Raw genomic sequence first — 15,555 nt, 5'->3', positions numbered from 1 at the left:
CAGAAATTATCACTACAAAGTTGTGGCAATCAGCACTTCAATCTCAGGCACCATCTTGATTTTAACTCTCATCTGTGTAGCCTATATCTACTCACAGCAGAAAACTCCCACCCACCTGACTCCCTGCATATCATGTACTGGCTGAGAGGATCAGAATTAGCAATAATCAGAGATTAAATATACTAGCCACTGTACACTGTAACTCAGGCTGACATAGTGAAAGAGAAACCTGAATCAAAAATGTACATAAATTTAAAAATGTAAGATTTATTGTACAAGATTTTAGATAATAATACCAGTCTGTGATATGATGGACAGGATCTTTCAAAGAGGGGAGGCATGTTGCTCCACTGCCTTTCAAATTGGTGTCCATAACCTGCAGCCAAGAGAGCAGAAAACTGCCATTGCATTACTCAACTAGAAGTTGAACAGAATTTCCCACCCTGCCAGTAAGATGAGACTGGCTGCCACACAACTTGTCACACTGCCCCCCACTGAAGATGGAACATTGTCAATACAACATAGTATGAGCACCAGATAGTTGCAGTCCCATCTACTTGCTAACTTCATAACTTCAACCAACTTCACGGCACTTACCCAGGGTCTACAGTTCACAGTTGTGCTCTGGCACTACCTTCACCTGACTTACCCTGAGCCATCACCTACCTGTGGGTATACAATCTGCATTATGCTGCATCCTATGTTGAGGGTCCTTGGTTCACCAGAATGCTCGAATGCCTTATGCATTAGGCCCATCACAGACTGTAGCTGTTTACACATCTGTGCCAAATGGTGTGACTGGCTTACACTGATTTTTTCCACAATGGCGAGCCTGCCGCTCACCCAGGCTTGATGCAATTCTACTTTTTTTTTTTTTTTTAAGTTTTCAGTCTAATGACTGGTTTCATGTGGCCCATCATGAATTCCTCTCTGTGTAAACCTTCTAATCCCAGAGTAGCACTTGTAGGCTATGTTCTGAATTATTAGCTGGATGTATTCTGATCTATGTCTTCCACTACAGTTTCTACCTTCTACAGCTGCCTCCAGTACCATGGAAGTTATTCCCTGTTTCTTCACATCAACCCATCGTGAGGTCAATAAACCTTTAGGCTACCTGATAATGCTGTATTATAGACTATACCCAAATTATATAATATGGATGTAGAGTTGCATTGCAGTAGACAACCAACTGTTTGTTGTTGTGGTCATCGTGTTACAGGGCTCCATTGATGTCATAAGTGCCACTGTTTATTCATTTGCCAATTTACTGATCTTGCAGTTTGTGCAAACTTAATACAAAATCTCTCATCAGTATGATTATGCTGTAACAAATAACTTCAGTTCGATAGAATTACTCTGATTTTAATTCATTTATTTCATATGCAAATGAGTATAACATGTTATGCATGACATTTTAAAATGGAGTATCTTTCAACAACTCACATATTTAATGTGTTAACATTTTTTATATCTAATCTTTACTCATACTGACATCAGATAAAAAACTGCCATAACAGCTTGTACACTACTTTCAATGACATGAAAGCTAAAATTTTTCTCATGTTCACCCATTTATATATTTGCTGAAATATCCCATATTTGTTCGCTAAATGATATAGTGCTATTTTTAGTTTTAATAAAACCACCATTTCCTATGAATGTAAAAGGACACAAAATCCAAAATTAAAATCAGGAAAATGTAATTCTAATCAGTCAAGTTAATTTGTGAAAATTGGGTGTAAGTGTCATTCTAATACTTCAGTCCATTCCATTCAAGAGTGATACAAAATTGTCAGTCACATTACCCTCTTCTGTTTCATCAGGAACCTGGAAAACCAAGTCTATGTTTGGATCCATCACTTCAGTTTCATTTTCAGGTAAAATTTCCTCAGATAATCTAACCTGAAAAATTCAAGTAATTAGAAAATATTAGAAAAGTAACATCTAATTACTATTACTGAAATACCTTTATGTTTACAGTCTGCACAGTTTAATGTAGTGGTATTAGTTGTTGTAATAATAGTAAACATGATACAGCATTAAATACGCATTAATCATGCCATAGCAACACTTTTTTCTCCAAATGTCTTAGGTGTCCAAAAACAATAAGCTACAAATTTTAAAAATAGTATTCACAAGTTCAAAATGAGGAATCATAATTACTCTAATTCCATCATGTTTTTGTAGTTTATGATTTGGGCCCCTAAATCAAGAACATATGACACAAACTTACCTAATGCAAAAAATAAATAAATAAGAAGCAAGAAAGAACAGAATTGTTAGTTAGTCATGTGTTCCATAGATCAATACTTTCATGGAAAAATGTTTGCAGTTGGCTACAGAATCAGGATTGTAGCTATGCATGCATCTCTTCATCCAAAGCAAATCAACAGCATGAATGTCTTCCTTCAAGGATCCAGAAATATGAAAACCGCATGGGGAGAGAGAGAAGCTGTATGAAGCTGTATGGAGGATGTGTAAGACCTTTCCAGTGAAATCTCTACAGCACAATCAAAACAACAGGCATACCGGCTTGGGAAAGTAAGAAACAGGAACTCTGCCCCCCTTCCCCTTTTTTTTTTTTTTTTTTTTTTTTACACAGCTTTCACCACCTTATAGAATGAAATTAAATTCATGATCATCGTGTTTGTTTCAGTTATATTCATACTTTTATATGTTACTTGTAATCTGAATTGATTTGGTACTTAAATTTGAATACTGGGTTATTAAATAGGGTATGGTGTGATTATGTGAAAAACTGCACAGCTATGTCACAAAATACAATGACATTTTAGACAAAAGATTTCAGTTTTTGGACCTCTTTTCAATGGTATTAAATTTTTCCCCATTTTCTGATTTGAAACCCTGCAGTGAGCTGCTTTTCGCAATTTTGCAGCAGCTTCTTACACTGTTCAGTGTGGAATCAAATTAACATTGTTTAATTTGTATCTAGGAAACTAGACAAATCCTTTATCAATAATTTAGTCCTTTGGATGATGCAAAATAAATAAGCACATTGTGTACAACAACAGTGTTGTCACACACCCTGCAACATACCTTATGTTATAATAATTTCCAATTATATCCAATAATCTATAATGACATATAGCATTCCATCTGAAAGCACCCCATCCAATGGCACACATTCTCAGACATTCTGGAAACTTAATTTGTTCTTTGAACAATATATAAAAAGTTTTCTTACCATGAAATGTCTATCAGGTTGGTAAGGGGGGGGGGGGGGGGGGCACATTCCTTTTGCTGTAGTATTCAATACAAATGATTAAATGATTAGTATAGCAACCAATACAAACATATACCTTTGTTATGCAACACACTTGATCACACAGAATTAATTATTTCATTCAGGTTGTTTTACAACTAATAGAAGCATTTATTTTGCATTTCATATGAGCACAATACATATATCAAAAATACAACAATCTCATTATGTTCTTTTGAATAGAGGAGTTGATAGAAACAAAAAGAAAGAGCTAACTATTCAGTTAATATCTCCTTTTCAAGGTTCCATATCTCAACCAGTAAAAATGGAACCCTTATAGGATCGCTTTAAAATCCATCAGTCTGAACAATTGTTATGACCCATTTTTCTCAGGAATGGGTAGAGGTATCAAGTTTAAGTTTTTGTCACATATTAAGGTCTATAAACCCTTGGTGGTGTGAAAAATTTACACTTCTAATCAGTGTACTCATGTCATGTATTTCAATGCTCGTAAATTTACTCAACAAAACCTATGGGGTACTTCCTGTCGACCTAGAATCACAGTACTGGTAAAGGAAAAGTGTAAAAATAGTTAATTTGTGATTATATTATACAAATTTTTTTGCAATTTGTTGTCCACCTGTTAAGACCCCTTCTTCTAAGGAACATTACCGAGAGAGGTGGCACAGTGGTTGGCACACTGGACTTGCATTCGGGAGGATGAAGTTCAAACCCATGTCCGGACGTTCTGATTTAGACTTTCCGTGATTTCCCTAAATCACTTCAGGCAAATACCGGAATGGTTCCTTTGAAAGGTCATAACTGACTTCCTCCCCAATGTTTCCCTAATTTGATGGGACTGATGACTGTTTGCTCCCCTCCCCCAAATCACCCATCCATCCATCCAACTAAGGAACATTATAGGTATCAAGTTGAAATTTATGTCAGATACTAATCTTTGGTCTCTTTGCAGTGTAAAAGATTTAAGCTTGTAAGTCAACTCAGTCAAAAGATGTGCCCATTTATGTCACATATTTAAATACTCATGAATTCACTCAACTGTGAAGACTTCTTTTCTTAGGGACAGATGACTTCCTTCCTTGCTAAACCTGGTCTTTTTTCACATATCTTTTGTTGCAATTTGTCCAGGAGGTTAGCATAGTATTCTCCAGTAATTGTTTGCCCAGTGGAGAGATACTCTGCAAACAGAATCACCTTCTCATCCCAGAACACTAATGCTATGATCTTTCCTGATGAAGGAATTGTCTTTGCTTTCTTTTGTGGTGGAGAATTAGCCTGTTTCCACTGCTTTGACTGTTGTTTTGTCTCTGGGTATAGCAGTGCACAGAAGTGCCATCTGTGGTCACAAACCAGCACAAAAAATCTTGTTTGTTTCTCCTAAAATGAGCCAAACATTGCTCCGATATGTCCATTCTCAAACATTTTTGACCCAGCATCAAAGAGTCATGGCACCCACCTTGCAGATAATTTTTTTCATTTCTAATTCTTCAGTTAAAATGTGATACAGCCTTTCAGGTGACATCTGGCAAGTGTGAGCAATTCCTTGCACTTTCAATCGGCAATCCTCCATGAATATTTTGTGCACTTTTGCAATGATTTCTGGAGTAGTGACACATCTTGGTCAACCACTGCGTGGACCATCATCTAAGCTCTCCCAACCAAATTTAAATTCATTTGTCCACTTGGCAACAGTTGAATATGAAGAAGTAGAGTCCCCCAGCGTATTCTGGAAATCAGCACGAATGTCCTATGCTTTCATACGTTTCTTTATGAAGTACTTAATCACTGCCCCAATCTCAATTTTTTCCATCTTCGCAAATCACTATGCAGGAACAACAACAGAGCCATATCACCACCACAGCTCTCTTCCAAGAGCACTGACATGGAATGTATTTACAGGCAACAATCCAATGAATATCATGTGAACAACTCGTTGTACCAGCGCTGATTTCTCATGGTGATTCTGGGAACTTTTCAAATCACCCTCGTATCCTTCCCTACATTGTTCTAATTGAAAGTGTATGTTCAAAATATTTTTGCATGTGAAAAGTGAGATCATAAATATGAGCAAAGAATGCCAAATGCATTCTTAGTCTGTCTACACTACAAGTCATTCTCGTGTCTTCAAAATGTAACCATGAGCTGCATGTGATTTTGATTTGTAAAAATGTTATATTTTATCTCAGATTCTATTCTGAAAACATGATGTGATAATTTTTATAAAAAACTGCTCTCATGTACATAAATAAATAATAAGTATGAACACAAGTTTTTTAATGACTACACAACAAACTTGACATTGGGAAACAAGCTGAAACCAAGAGAGAAAAGTAAGTAAAATCATAGTTTCTTTGTACCTGGTCCTTACTAATATCAATCACACTGAGATCTCAGAAGTCACAATAAAGCAATATACACACATACAGATTGTCATCATATCACGTACATAAGGTATAAAACCCCCCCATGAACCATGGACCTTGCCGTCGGTGGGGAGGCTTGCGTGCCTCAGCGATACAGATAGCCGTACCGTAGGTGCAACCACAACGGAGGGGTATCTGTTGAGAGGCCAGACAAACGTGTGGTTCCTGAAGAGGGGCAGCAGCCTTTTCAGTAGTTGCAAGGGCAACAGTCTGGATGATTGACTGATCTGGCCTTGTAACAATAACCAAAATGGCCTTGCTGTGCTGGTACTGCGAACGGCTGAAAGCAAGGGGAAACTACAGCCGTAATTTTTCCCGAGGGCATGCAGCTTTACTGTATGATTACATGATGATGGCGTCCTCTTGGGTAAAATATTCCGGAGGTAAAATAGTCCCCCATTCGGATCTCCGGGCGGGGACTACTCAAGAGGATGTCGTTATCAGGAGAAAGAAAACTGGCGTTCTACGGATCGGAGCGTGGAATGTCAGATCCCTTAATCGGGCAGGTAGGTTAGAAAATTTAAAAAGGGAAATGGATAGGTTGATGTTAGATATAGTGGGAATTAGTGAAGTTCGGTGGCAGGAGGAACAAGACTTCTGGTCAGGTGACTACAGGGTTATAAACACAAAATCAAATAGGGGTAATGCAGGAGTAGGTTTAATAATGAATAGGAAAATAGGAATGCGGGTAAGCTACTACAAACAGCATAGTGAACGCATTATTGTGGCCAAGATAGATACGAAGCCCACGCCTACTACAGTAGTACAAGTTTATATGCCAACTAGCTCTGCAGATGACGAAGAAATTGAAGAAATGTATGATGAAATAAAAGAAATTATTCAGATTGTGAAGGGAGACGAAAATTTAATAGTCATGGGTGACTGGAATTCGAGTGTAGGAAAAGGGAGAGAAGGAAACATAGTAGGTGAATATGGATTGGGGGACAGAAATGAAAGAGGAAGCCGCCTGGTCGAATTTTGCACAGAGCACAACATAATCATAACTAACACTTGGTTTAAGAATCATGAAAGAAGGTTGTATACATGGAAGAACCCTGGAGATACTAAAAGGTTTCAGATAGATTATATAATGGTAAGACAGAGATTTAGGAACCAGGTTTTAAATTGTAAGACATTTCCAGGGGCAGATGTGGACTCTGACCACAATCTATTGGTTATGACCTGTAGATTAAAACTGAAGAAACTTCAAAAAGGTGGGAATTTAAGGAGATGGGACCTGGATAAACTAAAAGAACCAGAGGTTGTACAGAGATTCAGGGAGAGCATAAGGGAGCAATTGACAGGAATGGGGGAAATAAATACAGTAGAAGAAGAATGGGTAGCTTTGAGGGATGAAGTAGTGAAGGCAGCAGAGGATCAAGTAGGTAAAAAGACGAGGGCTAGTAGAAATCCTTGGGTAACAGAAGAAATATTGAATTTAATTGATGAAAGGAGAAAATATAAAAATGCAGTAAGTGAAACAGGCAAAAAGGAATACAAACGTCTCAAAAATGATATCGACAGGAAGTGCAAAATGGCTAAACAGGGATGGCTAGAGGACAAATGTAAGGATGTAGAGGCCTATCTCACTAGGGGTAAGATAGATACCGCCTACAGGAAAATTAAAGAGACCTTTGGAGATAAGAGAACAACTTGTATGAATATCAAGAGCTCAGATGGAAACCCAGTTCTAAGCAAAGAAGGGAAAGCAGAAAGGTGGAAGGAGTATATAGAGGGTCTATACAAGGGCGATGTACTTGAGGACAATATTATGGAAATGGAAGAGGATGTAGATGAAGATGAAATGGGAGATATGATACTGCGTGAAGAGTTTGACAGAGCACTGAAAGACCTGAGTCGAAACAAGGCCCCCGGAGTAGACAATATTCCATTGGAACTACTGACGGCCGTGGGAGAGCCAGTCCTGACAAAACTCTACCATCTGGTGAGCAAGATGTATGAAACAGGCGAAATACCCTCAGACTTCAAGAAGAATATTATAATTCCAATCCCAAAGAAAGCAGGTGTTGACAGATGTGAAAATTACCGAACTATCAGCTTAATAAGTCACAGCTGCAAAATACTAACACGAATTCTTTACAGACGAATGGAAAAACTAGTAGAAGCCAACCTCGGGGAAGATCAGTTTGGATTCCGTAGAAACACTGGAACACGTGAGGCAATACTGACCTTACGACTTATCTTAGAAGAAAGATTAAGGAAAGGCAAACCTACGTTTCTAGCATTTGTAGACTTAGAGAAAGCTTTTGACAATGTTGACTGGAATACTCTCTTTCACATTTTAAAGGTGGCAGGGGTAAAATACAGGGAGCGAAAGGCTATTTACAATTTGTACAGAAACCAGATGGCAGTTATAAGAGTCGAGGGACATGAAAGGGAAGCAGTGGTTGGGAAGGGAGTAAGACAGGGTTGTAGCCTCTCCCCGATGTTGTTCAATCTGTATTTTGAGCAAGCAGTAATGGAAACAAAAGAAAAATTCGGAGTAGGTATTAAAATTCATGGAGAAGAAATAAAAACTTTGAGGTTCGCCGATGACATTGTAATTCTGTCAGAGACAGCAAAGGACTTGCAAGAGCAGTTGAATGGAATGGACAGTGTCTTGAAAGGAGGATATAAGATGAACATCAACAAAAGCAAAACAAGGATAATGGAATGTAGTCTAATTAAGTCGGGTGATGCTGAGGGAATTAGATTAGGAAATGAGGCACTTAAAGTAGTAAAGGAGTTTTGCTATTTGGGGAGCAAAATAACTGATGATGGTCGAAGTAGAGAGGATATAAAATGTAGGCTGGCAATGGCAAGGAAAGCGTTTCTGAAGAAGAGAAATTTGTTAACATCCAGTATTGATTTAAGTGTCAGGAAGTCATTTCTGAAAGTATTCGTATGGAGTGTAGCCATGTATGGAAGTGAAACATGGACGATAAATAGTTTGGACAAGAAGAGAATAGAAGCTTTCGAAATGTGGTGCTACAGAAGAATGCTGAAGATTAGATGGGTAGATCACATAACTAATGAGGAAGTATTGAATAGGATTGGGGAGAAGAGAAGTTTGTGGCACAACTTGACCAGAAGAAGGGATCGGTTGGTAGGACATGTTCTGAGGCATCAAGGGATCACCAATTTAGTATTGGAGGGCAGCGTGGAGGGTAAAAATCGTAGGGGGAGACCAAGAGATGAATACACTAAGCAGATTCAGAAGGATGTAGGTTGCAGTAAGTACTGGGAGATGAAAAAGCTTGCACAGGATAGAGTAGCATGGAGAGCTGCATCAAACCAGTCTCAGGACTGAAGACCACAACAACAAACAACAACAAGGTATAAAACAGCACAGCCTTGATGGAGCTGTCATTTGTACTCAGGTGATTCGTGTGAAAAGGTTTCTGACATGATTATGGCTGCTTGATGGGAATTAACAGATTTTATATGCCAAATGGTAGTAGAAGTTAGATGCATGGGATATTACATTTCAGAAGTCATTAAGAAATTCAATATTCTGAGGTCAATGGAGTCAATAGTGTGCCAAATAATTCAAATTTCAGGCATTACCTCTCACCACAGACAACGCAGATTCCAACAGCCTTCACTTAATGAATGAGAGCAGCACCATTTGCTTGGAGTTGTCAATGTTAACAGACAAGCAACACTGCATGAAATAATCACAGAAATCAGTGTGAGGCATACAACAAATGTATCATTATGACAGCATGGTGAAATTTGGCACTAATGGGCTATGACAGCAGATGACCGACACAAATGCCTTTGCTAACAGCATGAAATTGCCTGCAGTGCCTCTCCTGGGCTCATGATCATATTGGTTGGACCATAGATAACTAGAAAACCATGGCCTGGCCAGATGAGTACTGATTTCAGTGGCTACAAGCCGATGGTAGCGTTCAGTGTGGCACATACTCCTGAAGGCAGGGCACAAGTTGTCAACAAGGAATTGTGCAAGCTGGTGGTGGCTCCATAATGGTGTGAGCTATGTTTACGTGGAATGGACTGGGCCCTCTGCTCCAAGTGAATCAATCATTCACTGGAAATGGTTATGTTTGCTATTTAGGGACAATTCACATGGACTTCATGTCATTGGGCCACAATTTTTCACAACTGGCGTGAAGAGCAATCTGGACAATTCGAGCAAATGATCTGGCCACCAGACCAACTGACATGAAATCTATCGAACATTTATGGGACAGAGTCAAAAGGTCAGTTTGTGCACAAAATCCTGCACCAGCAACACTTTTGCAATTATGGATGGCTATAGAGGCAGCATGGCTCAAGATCTCTGCAGGTGACATCCAATGACTTGTTGCTGCATTGAGTTGCTGCACTATGCAGGGCAAAATGAGGTCTGACATGGTATCAGGAGGTATGCCATGACTTTTGTCACTTCAATGTATGTAGTGCAAGAATGGTAAAAACCAAATCTAAAATGCACTTACTGTCTTTAAGGTTCAACTTTGTGGCTTATTGGTATGGGAAGGAATATTACAATTACATTGCTCATCTGGGATGAAATATTACAACTGGGTTGATTAATGGAAAGAAATATTACAATCTTTAGTATAAAGTGCCAAATGGTGTTTAGACACATAAAAAGTAGAGAAGACTGGTTGCTCTACAGTGTTGTCTAACTGTTTTTAACTGCATCTTTAAATTTCAAGTCACAATAAGAACAGAAGACAATAGTTCACCACCTCTACTTTCTATGCATCCATTTGCCACTGCACTTTTCCTTAAAGTTGAAGGACAGTCCGTTACTGCAATCATTTGTTACACTATAACAATAAGTTTTCATTTGCATAACAATAAAATATTTTAAAATTGAAAAAAGACAGGAGTAAAAATGTATTAAGTTCTTCTTCTTTTTCTTTTTTTGTACATTCTTTCAATGATAAGGATGTACATTCACTCAGTGTCCCATGATAAAAATAGGGAGGTGAGACATGTTTGCCATGTTACCACAATAGACATGGGCTTTTTCGGATGTACTTCTCACCAAAAAATGACTCTGATAGCTGGAGTTGTCAGTTTTTTTTTTTTTTTTTTTTTTTTTTTTTTTTTTTTTTTTTTTTTTTTTTTTTTTTTGTGTTAAACCAGTCTTTTAAGTTCTTGTAGTAACATTTCCATACAAACTCTCATCCCTAACATATTTCTTTATTTCTAACTGAGAAGCCAAATACCAATGTTCATAGATTTATCTTCAAAATTGCTTTCATAATGAACTACTTCCATAAAAACTTTCATCCCCTTTTCAACCCCTTGGGGGTTGAATTTTCAAAAAACACTAAAACTTTTACTTTTTTACTTCTAACAGAGAAGTGAAGCACTAGTTTTATAGACGTAGCCTTAAAAATGCATTAGCAGTTCTTTGAAAACACATTTCGAAAAACCTTCCATGTCCTATTTCACTCCCTTAAAGGTTGAATTTCAAAAAATCGCTTATTAAACAATGTCTACAACATAGGATCAATGCCCCCTCCACATTTCAAGTTTCTATCCTTAGCAGTTTGGACTGGGTGACGATGAGTCCATGAATCACTCAGGACATTCATGTAAAGAGATTACAATCATTGGACAAGAGATCAAATGTGAACATGTGGTCTAAGAGAAGGCAGAATAAATGCCCAAATTGGACATACAATGAAAATATACTTAAAATAATGATATAGTTGAAAAATTGACATAGAGGATATAGATGAAACACATACAAGAATGTTTGTAAGAGAAAAATTCATAACACTGAAATCTGCAATCTTTGTTTTTCATCCTCTAATGTCTCTCTTGATATTGTTGTTTTGAACTATTGGTCCTTTTCTTCACCATCATTTGCATCATTGTATACATTTTTCTCCTCAGTCCCTAAACAAGCTAACTTTTCAATTTTAATGTGCCTTCTTTTTCTTAGAACCATCATAATCTATGTTTCAAGAATGAATAATTTAATTACAAAACAAATAACCTAATCTCTAACAAGACTTACTTCTGATAGGTTATCCTGTAAGCTCTGATCCTTCCATTTTGTTAAATCCAATCTAGGTAGAAGCTTACTATTGCATGTGACTCGAGGATTTCTGTAAGATTCATCATAATTTAATGAAACACACTGATTGTTAAAAGTAAGATAAAGGGAATTAAGGAATAATAGGTGGTAAAATATTACAATAGCTTTAACAAAACTGAGAATGGATTTAGAAACAATTGCAGACCTTCAACTTGCTATAGATTCATGGAAAGATTTTTCTTCAAATACCAGCAACACACTCCCATTCATAAACTAAAGGATCTTTGAGACATAAAAAGGTTACAGAAGTGCTCTGTGGGTTTTAACTGTGGTGGAGTAACTTGAAAAATTTGGCATTTATGGCATGCTAGTACATGACTACTTTGTGTGGATGAAACAATCCATTGTGGGAAGAGTTCTAGGCTATAATAGTTCCAACTGTATTATGTTGTGTCTTGTGTGCTTAAGGTATATAGTATGGATAACATTACATGTGTCCCAATCACAGGAAGATTAGTGACCAACCAGAAGACATGGGCTGGGAATTGAATGTCACTCACACTATCATTTTCATGGTTATGGAGAAGATTCCAGGAAGGACAAAATATTTCAATCGCAGTAAGGTCAATTATGTAATACTATAGAACATCAGAATTGATGTCAAGCATTAAGTGTTCAATGATGTTCAATCAGCACAGTACTTACCTTACTTGGCTTGATAAATGTGATGTCTTGCCCTACTTTGAGAGGTTCCTGATAGAGAGGGGTTGCATCGTGTTCATGGATGAGTTGCTGTATAACTTGGCAGTTGACTGTTGTGGTATGTTCATCTGAACAACCTAAGAACATGTCACAACCCTGCCTATATTGTCAAGAGGGACAGATACAACAAAAAGTCTTTGTCATATGTTGGAAGCCCATAAGCCACAGCACATGTTTCCTAGAGGTACTGTAACAGCTTAATTCTGTAGTGTTGACATCTTGCACAATGTTTGTTCCTTTTCTCTGATACTTATGGACCTTTTTTCTCCCATATGGATGATAATACCCAACCACATAGGGCTGTCCTGGTAGATTAGCACATGCAAAATGATGATAACATGAGTATAGAGCAGCCAGCTCACCGCCCCCCCCCCCCCCCCCTCTCTCTCTCACAAACACACTCTCCAGACTTAAACTTGATTGAACGTTCACAGAACACTGTAAGTCAAAGAATTACATCCCAGATACTGCTGCCACAGACTAACTCTCTTCCACAAAAAGTTGTGCAGTAATGGAAAGTGTTACAACAAGACATACCAGATGGCTTCATCCACGATGTGAGGAAATGTGAATGCTGTATTGCAAGGTGAGAGCATCACATCTTGTATCAATATTCTCTATGCTACTGAATGAGGAATTCCAATGAAAATAAGACCCATTGATGGCCCATGGGTAGTTTCCTGCATACTTTGTATACGCATCACTGAGTCACAGGTCAGAATGTTACCAGGATATATTTTAGTACACACATTATTCCTATGCCTCATGTTGCATTGTGGATCAGAAGATATGAGACCAGAAGTGCCAGAGAACTGATGCCTAGTACTGTGGAAAGTTTGAAAAGGCATTTATGGAATTGAGGATCACAGCCACTGAAGTAGGTCACAAACTCAATTATTTAACATGATCAGCAGAGATCTGCCACAATCTTGGGAGCTGTGTAGTCTTCATTTCAGTCAGTTTCTCCAACAAGGACCAACTGTTCTTGCAATTATTAAGACATGACTGACAGTAGAATAGACTGAACCTAACTGTGGTTGCTGAAGAGTGCAATCCGATTCCTTTAAAGGCATCAACCTTATTTTAGTAATTTTTATACAGTAAATATATATTACTTTCCCACTGTTATTGTTTCAGTCTTACATCTGCTTATCACATATCACTACATTAATATCTGTTAATGCAGTCTATGTCACATCCAATTTTACAGTGATCATCAGTTTCATCCTTTGCTGTAAGTCAAGCTTTCATATCATTATGATTCTATCAGCCCCTCTTCTACAGCCTGGCTACACATGTACATCGCGTCTGCAATTCAGAGTGGTAATTAGAAAAGCATGTTGATAAGCTTGTAAGAGCTCACACTAAAAGACAATATCTTGTCAAGTTACTCCATAAACAGCTCTCTTTCATCATCTACTTCCATATCTCAAACATACCTACTGCTATTTGTTCCCAGCCAATACTTTCCTTGCTGTCCAACTTTGAAAATCTTAGCTGTGACCTTTTTCTAAGGATTTGACCACCAAACACCCATATAATCTACCTAATATTTTATTCAGTCGCTATTCAATACTTGCTCACAGTCCTGCATCCTCAGTGCTATTCTTCTATGGTAAAGCCAGATGCAAGAGTATCCCATATACTCATCCTACAGTTCATATCACAGTCCACTCACAAACATTTTGTATCCAACCAGAGGTAGGGTCACATATGAAATCAGCCACATCATGTTGAAGTTGCGCTGGTTCTATGTAGGTATCACAATGGACAAACTATCTACCAATATGACTGGCCACCTCTTGAACTGTGACCAGCAGTAACCTCAAATCTCACTCCCTCTTCCTCAATTTTAGCTCCTCTGACCAAATAGAAGGGTTGAGATAGTCCACGAGATATGATCTGTTAGTGGAATTGATAAAACATTACACACACATGAGGTATCTGGGTTTATGTCCCTGTTCAACACACACATTTTACTTCTCACATGTGATAAATACAATTTATACCTTGCAAAAGCGGAGAAAATTACTATGACAATTCAGAAGTCAAGTATAGCTCAAGTTAAAAAGATTTATGCTGCAAAGAAATGATACACAATGACAAAGCCAAACAAGGTAATTAAATCACTATGAATCTGTGTGTCAGTCAGTCCAATAAAATTAAACACATACCCTAAAACTTTTACAAATGCTGCTGCATACAATAACATGTTAACACTAAAGGTGTGCAGTCTACAACCATCATGTGGTAGAATAAATTTTTGTTTGCTATCAAATTCATCATTATATTGTTTCTGTTAGAATGGGGACCATTTTGGTCTTCTAACAGCTGGTAGATTGCAATTGACATTGAACTGTTAATGTTGTTATTTTAACGAATGTGATGCCAATGATATAATTTCTGAAAGATTAATAAATCAAAGTTTAATATTTTGAGAAAATAAATAAAACTGATGTTTGAAGATTTCAATTAACAAATGTATACAAACAAAGTTATCTTTGTTTAACCTCTTCCCCAGTGCTAAATCATGAACCTCCAAAACAGTTCTTAAAATTAAATTGGAAAACAGTTTAACTGTCTCATTATGTTTGAGATATTTTAAACAGTAAGAACAGAAGCTTTATCTCTGCAGATCTAATCTACATAAATCTATAAACAAAACATGACACTGTGGTAAAAATTTAATACTCGAAAAGATATTGAGATATAATGATAATGTGGCAGATTGAAAGGAAGACATTACAGTAAAGGAGGGAAAGAAAGAGTTGTGGACCACAACAAGGCATGCCATTACAAACTTCTCTATCCACATTTTACCTCGTACAACACATGCCTTCTATCCCTATAATCACTTCATACACTGAAGCACCAAAGAAACTGGTATAGTCATGCCTATTCAAATACAGAGATATGTAAACATGCATAAGATGGCACTGCACTCAGAAATGCCTATATAAGACATCAAGAGGTTGGCACAGTCATTAGATCTGTTACTGCTGCTACAGTGGTAGGTTATCAAGATTCAAGTGACTTTGAATGTGGTGTTATAGTTGGCGACAAGCGATGGGACACTGCATCTCTGAGGTAGCAATGAAATG

At 37.5% G+C, this 15,555-nt stretch overlaps 1 protein-coding gene across 1 annotated transcript in view; it reads right to left on the bottom strand.

Annotated features, from left to right (window-relative positions):
• Positions 1-1,508: 1,508 nt before the first annotated feature.
• Positions 1,509-15,555, bottom strand: part of LOC124775874 (peroxidase-like) — a 152,158-nt gene continuing 138,111 nt past the window's right edge. The window contains exons 15-16 of the mRNA XM_047250707.1: positions 11,672-11,762; positions 1,509-1,902 (exon numbers count right to left, since the gene is read on the bottom strand). Of these exons, the coding sequence (XP_047106663.1) occupies positions 1,759-1,902; positions 11,672-11,762 (235 nt within the window). The 3' untranslated portion in view covers positions 1,509-1,758. The remainder of the gene's footprint in view (positions 1,903-11,671; positions 11,763-15,555) is intronic.

The sequence above is a fragment of the Schistocerca piceifrons genome, chromosome 2 (assembly GCF_021461385.2).
Source record: "Schistocerca piceifrons isolate TAMUIC-IGC-003096 chromosome 2, iqSchPice1.1, whole genome shotgun sequence".
NCBI classification, from domain to species: Eukaryota; Metazoa; Arthropoda; class Insecta; order Orthoptera; family Acrididae; genus Schistocerca; species Schistocerca piceifrons.
This window is presented reverse-complemented; position numbering and strand designations above follow the sequence as displayed.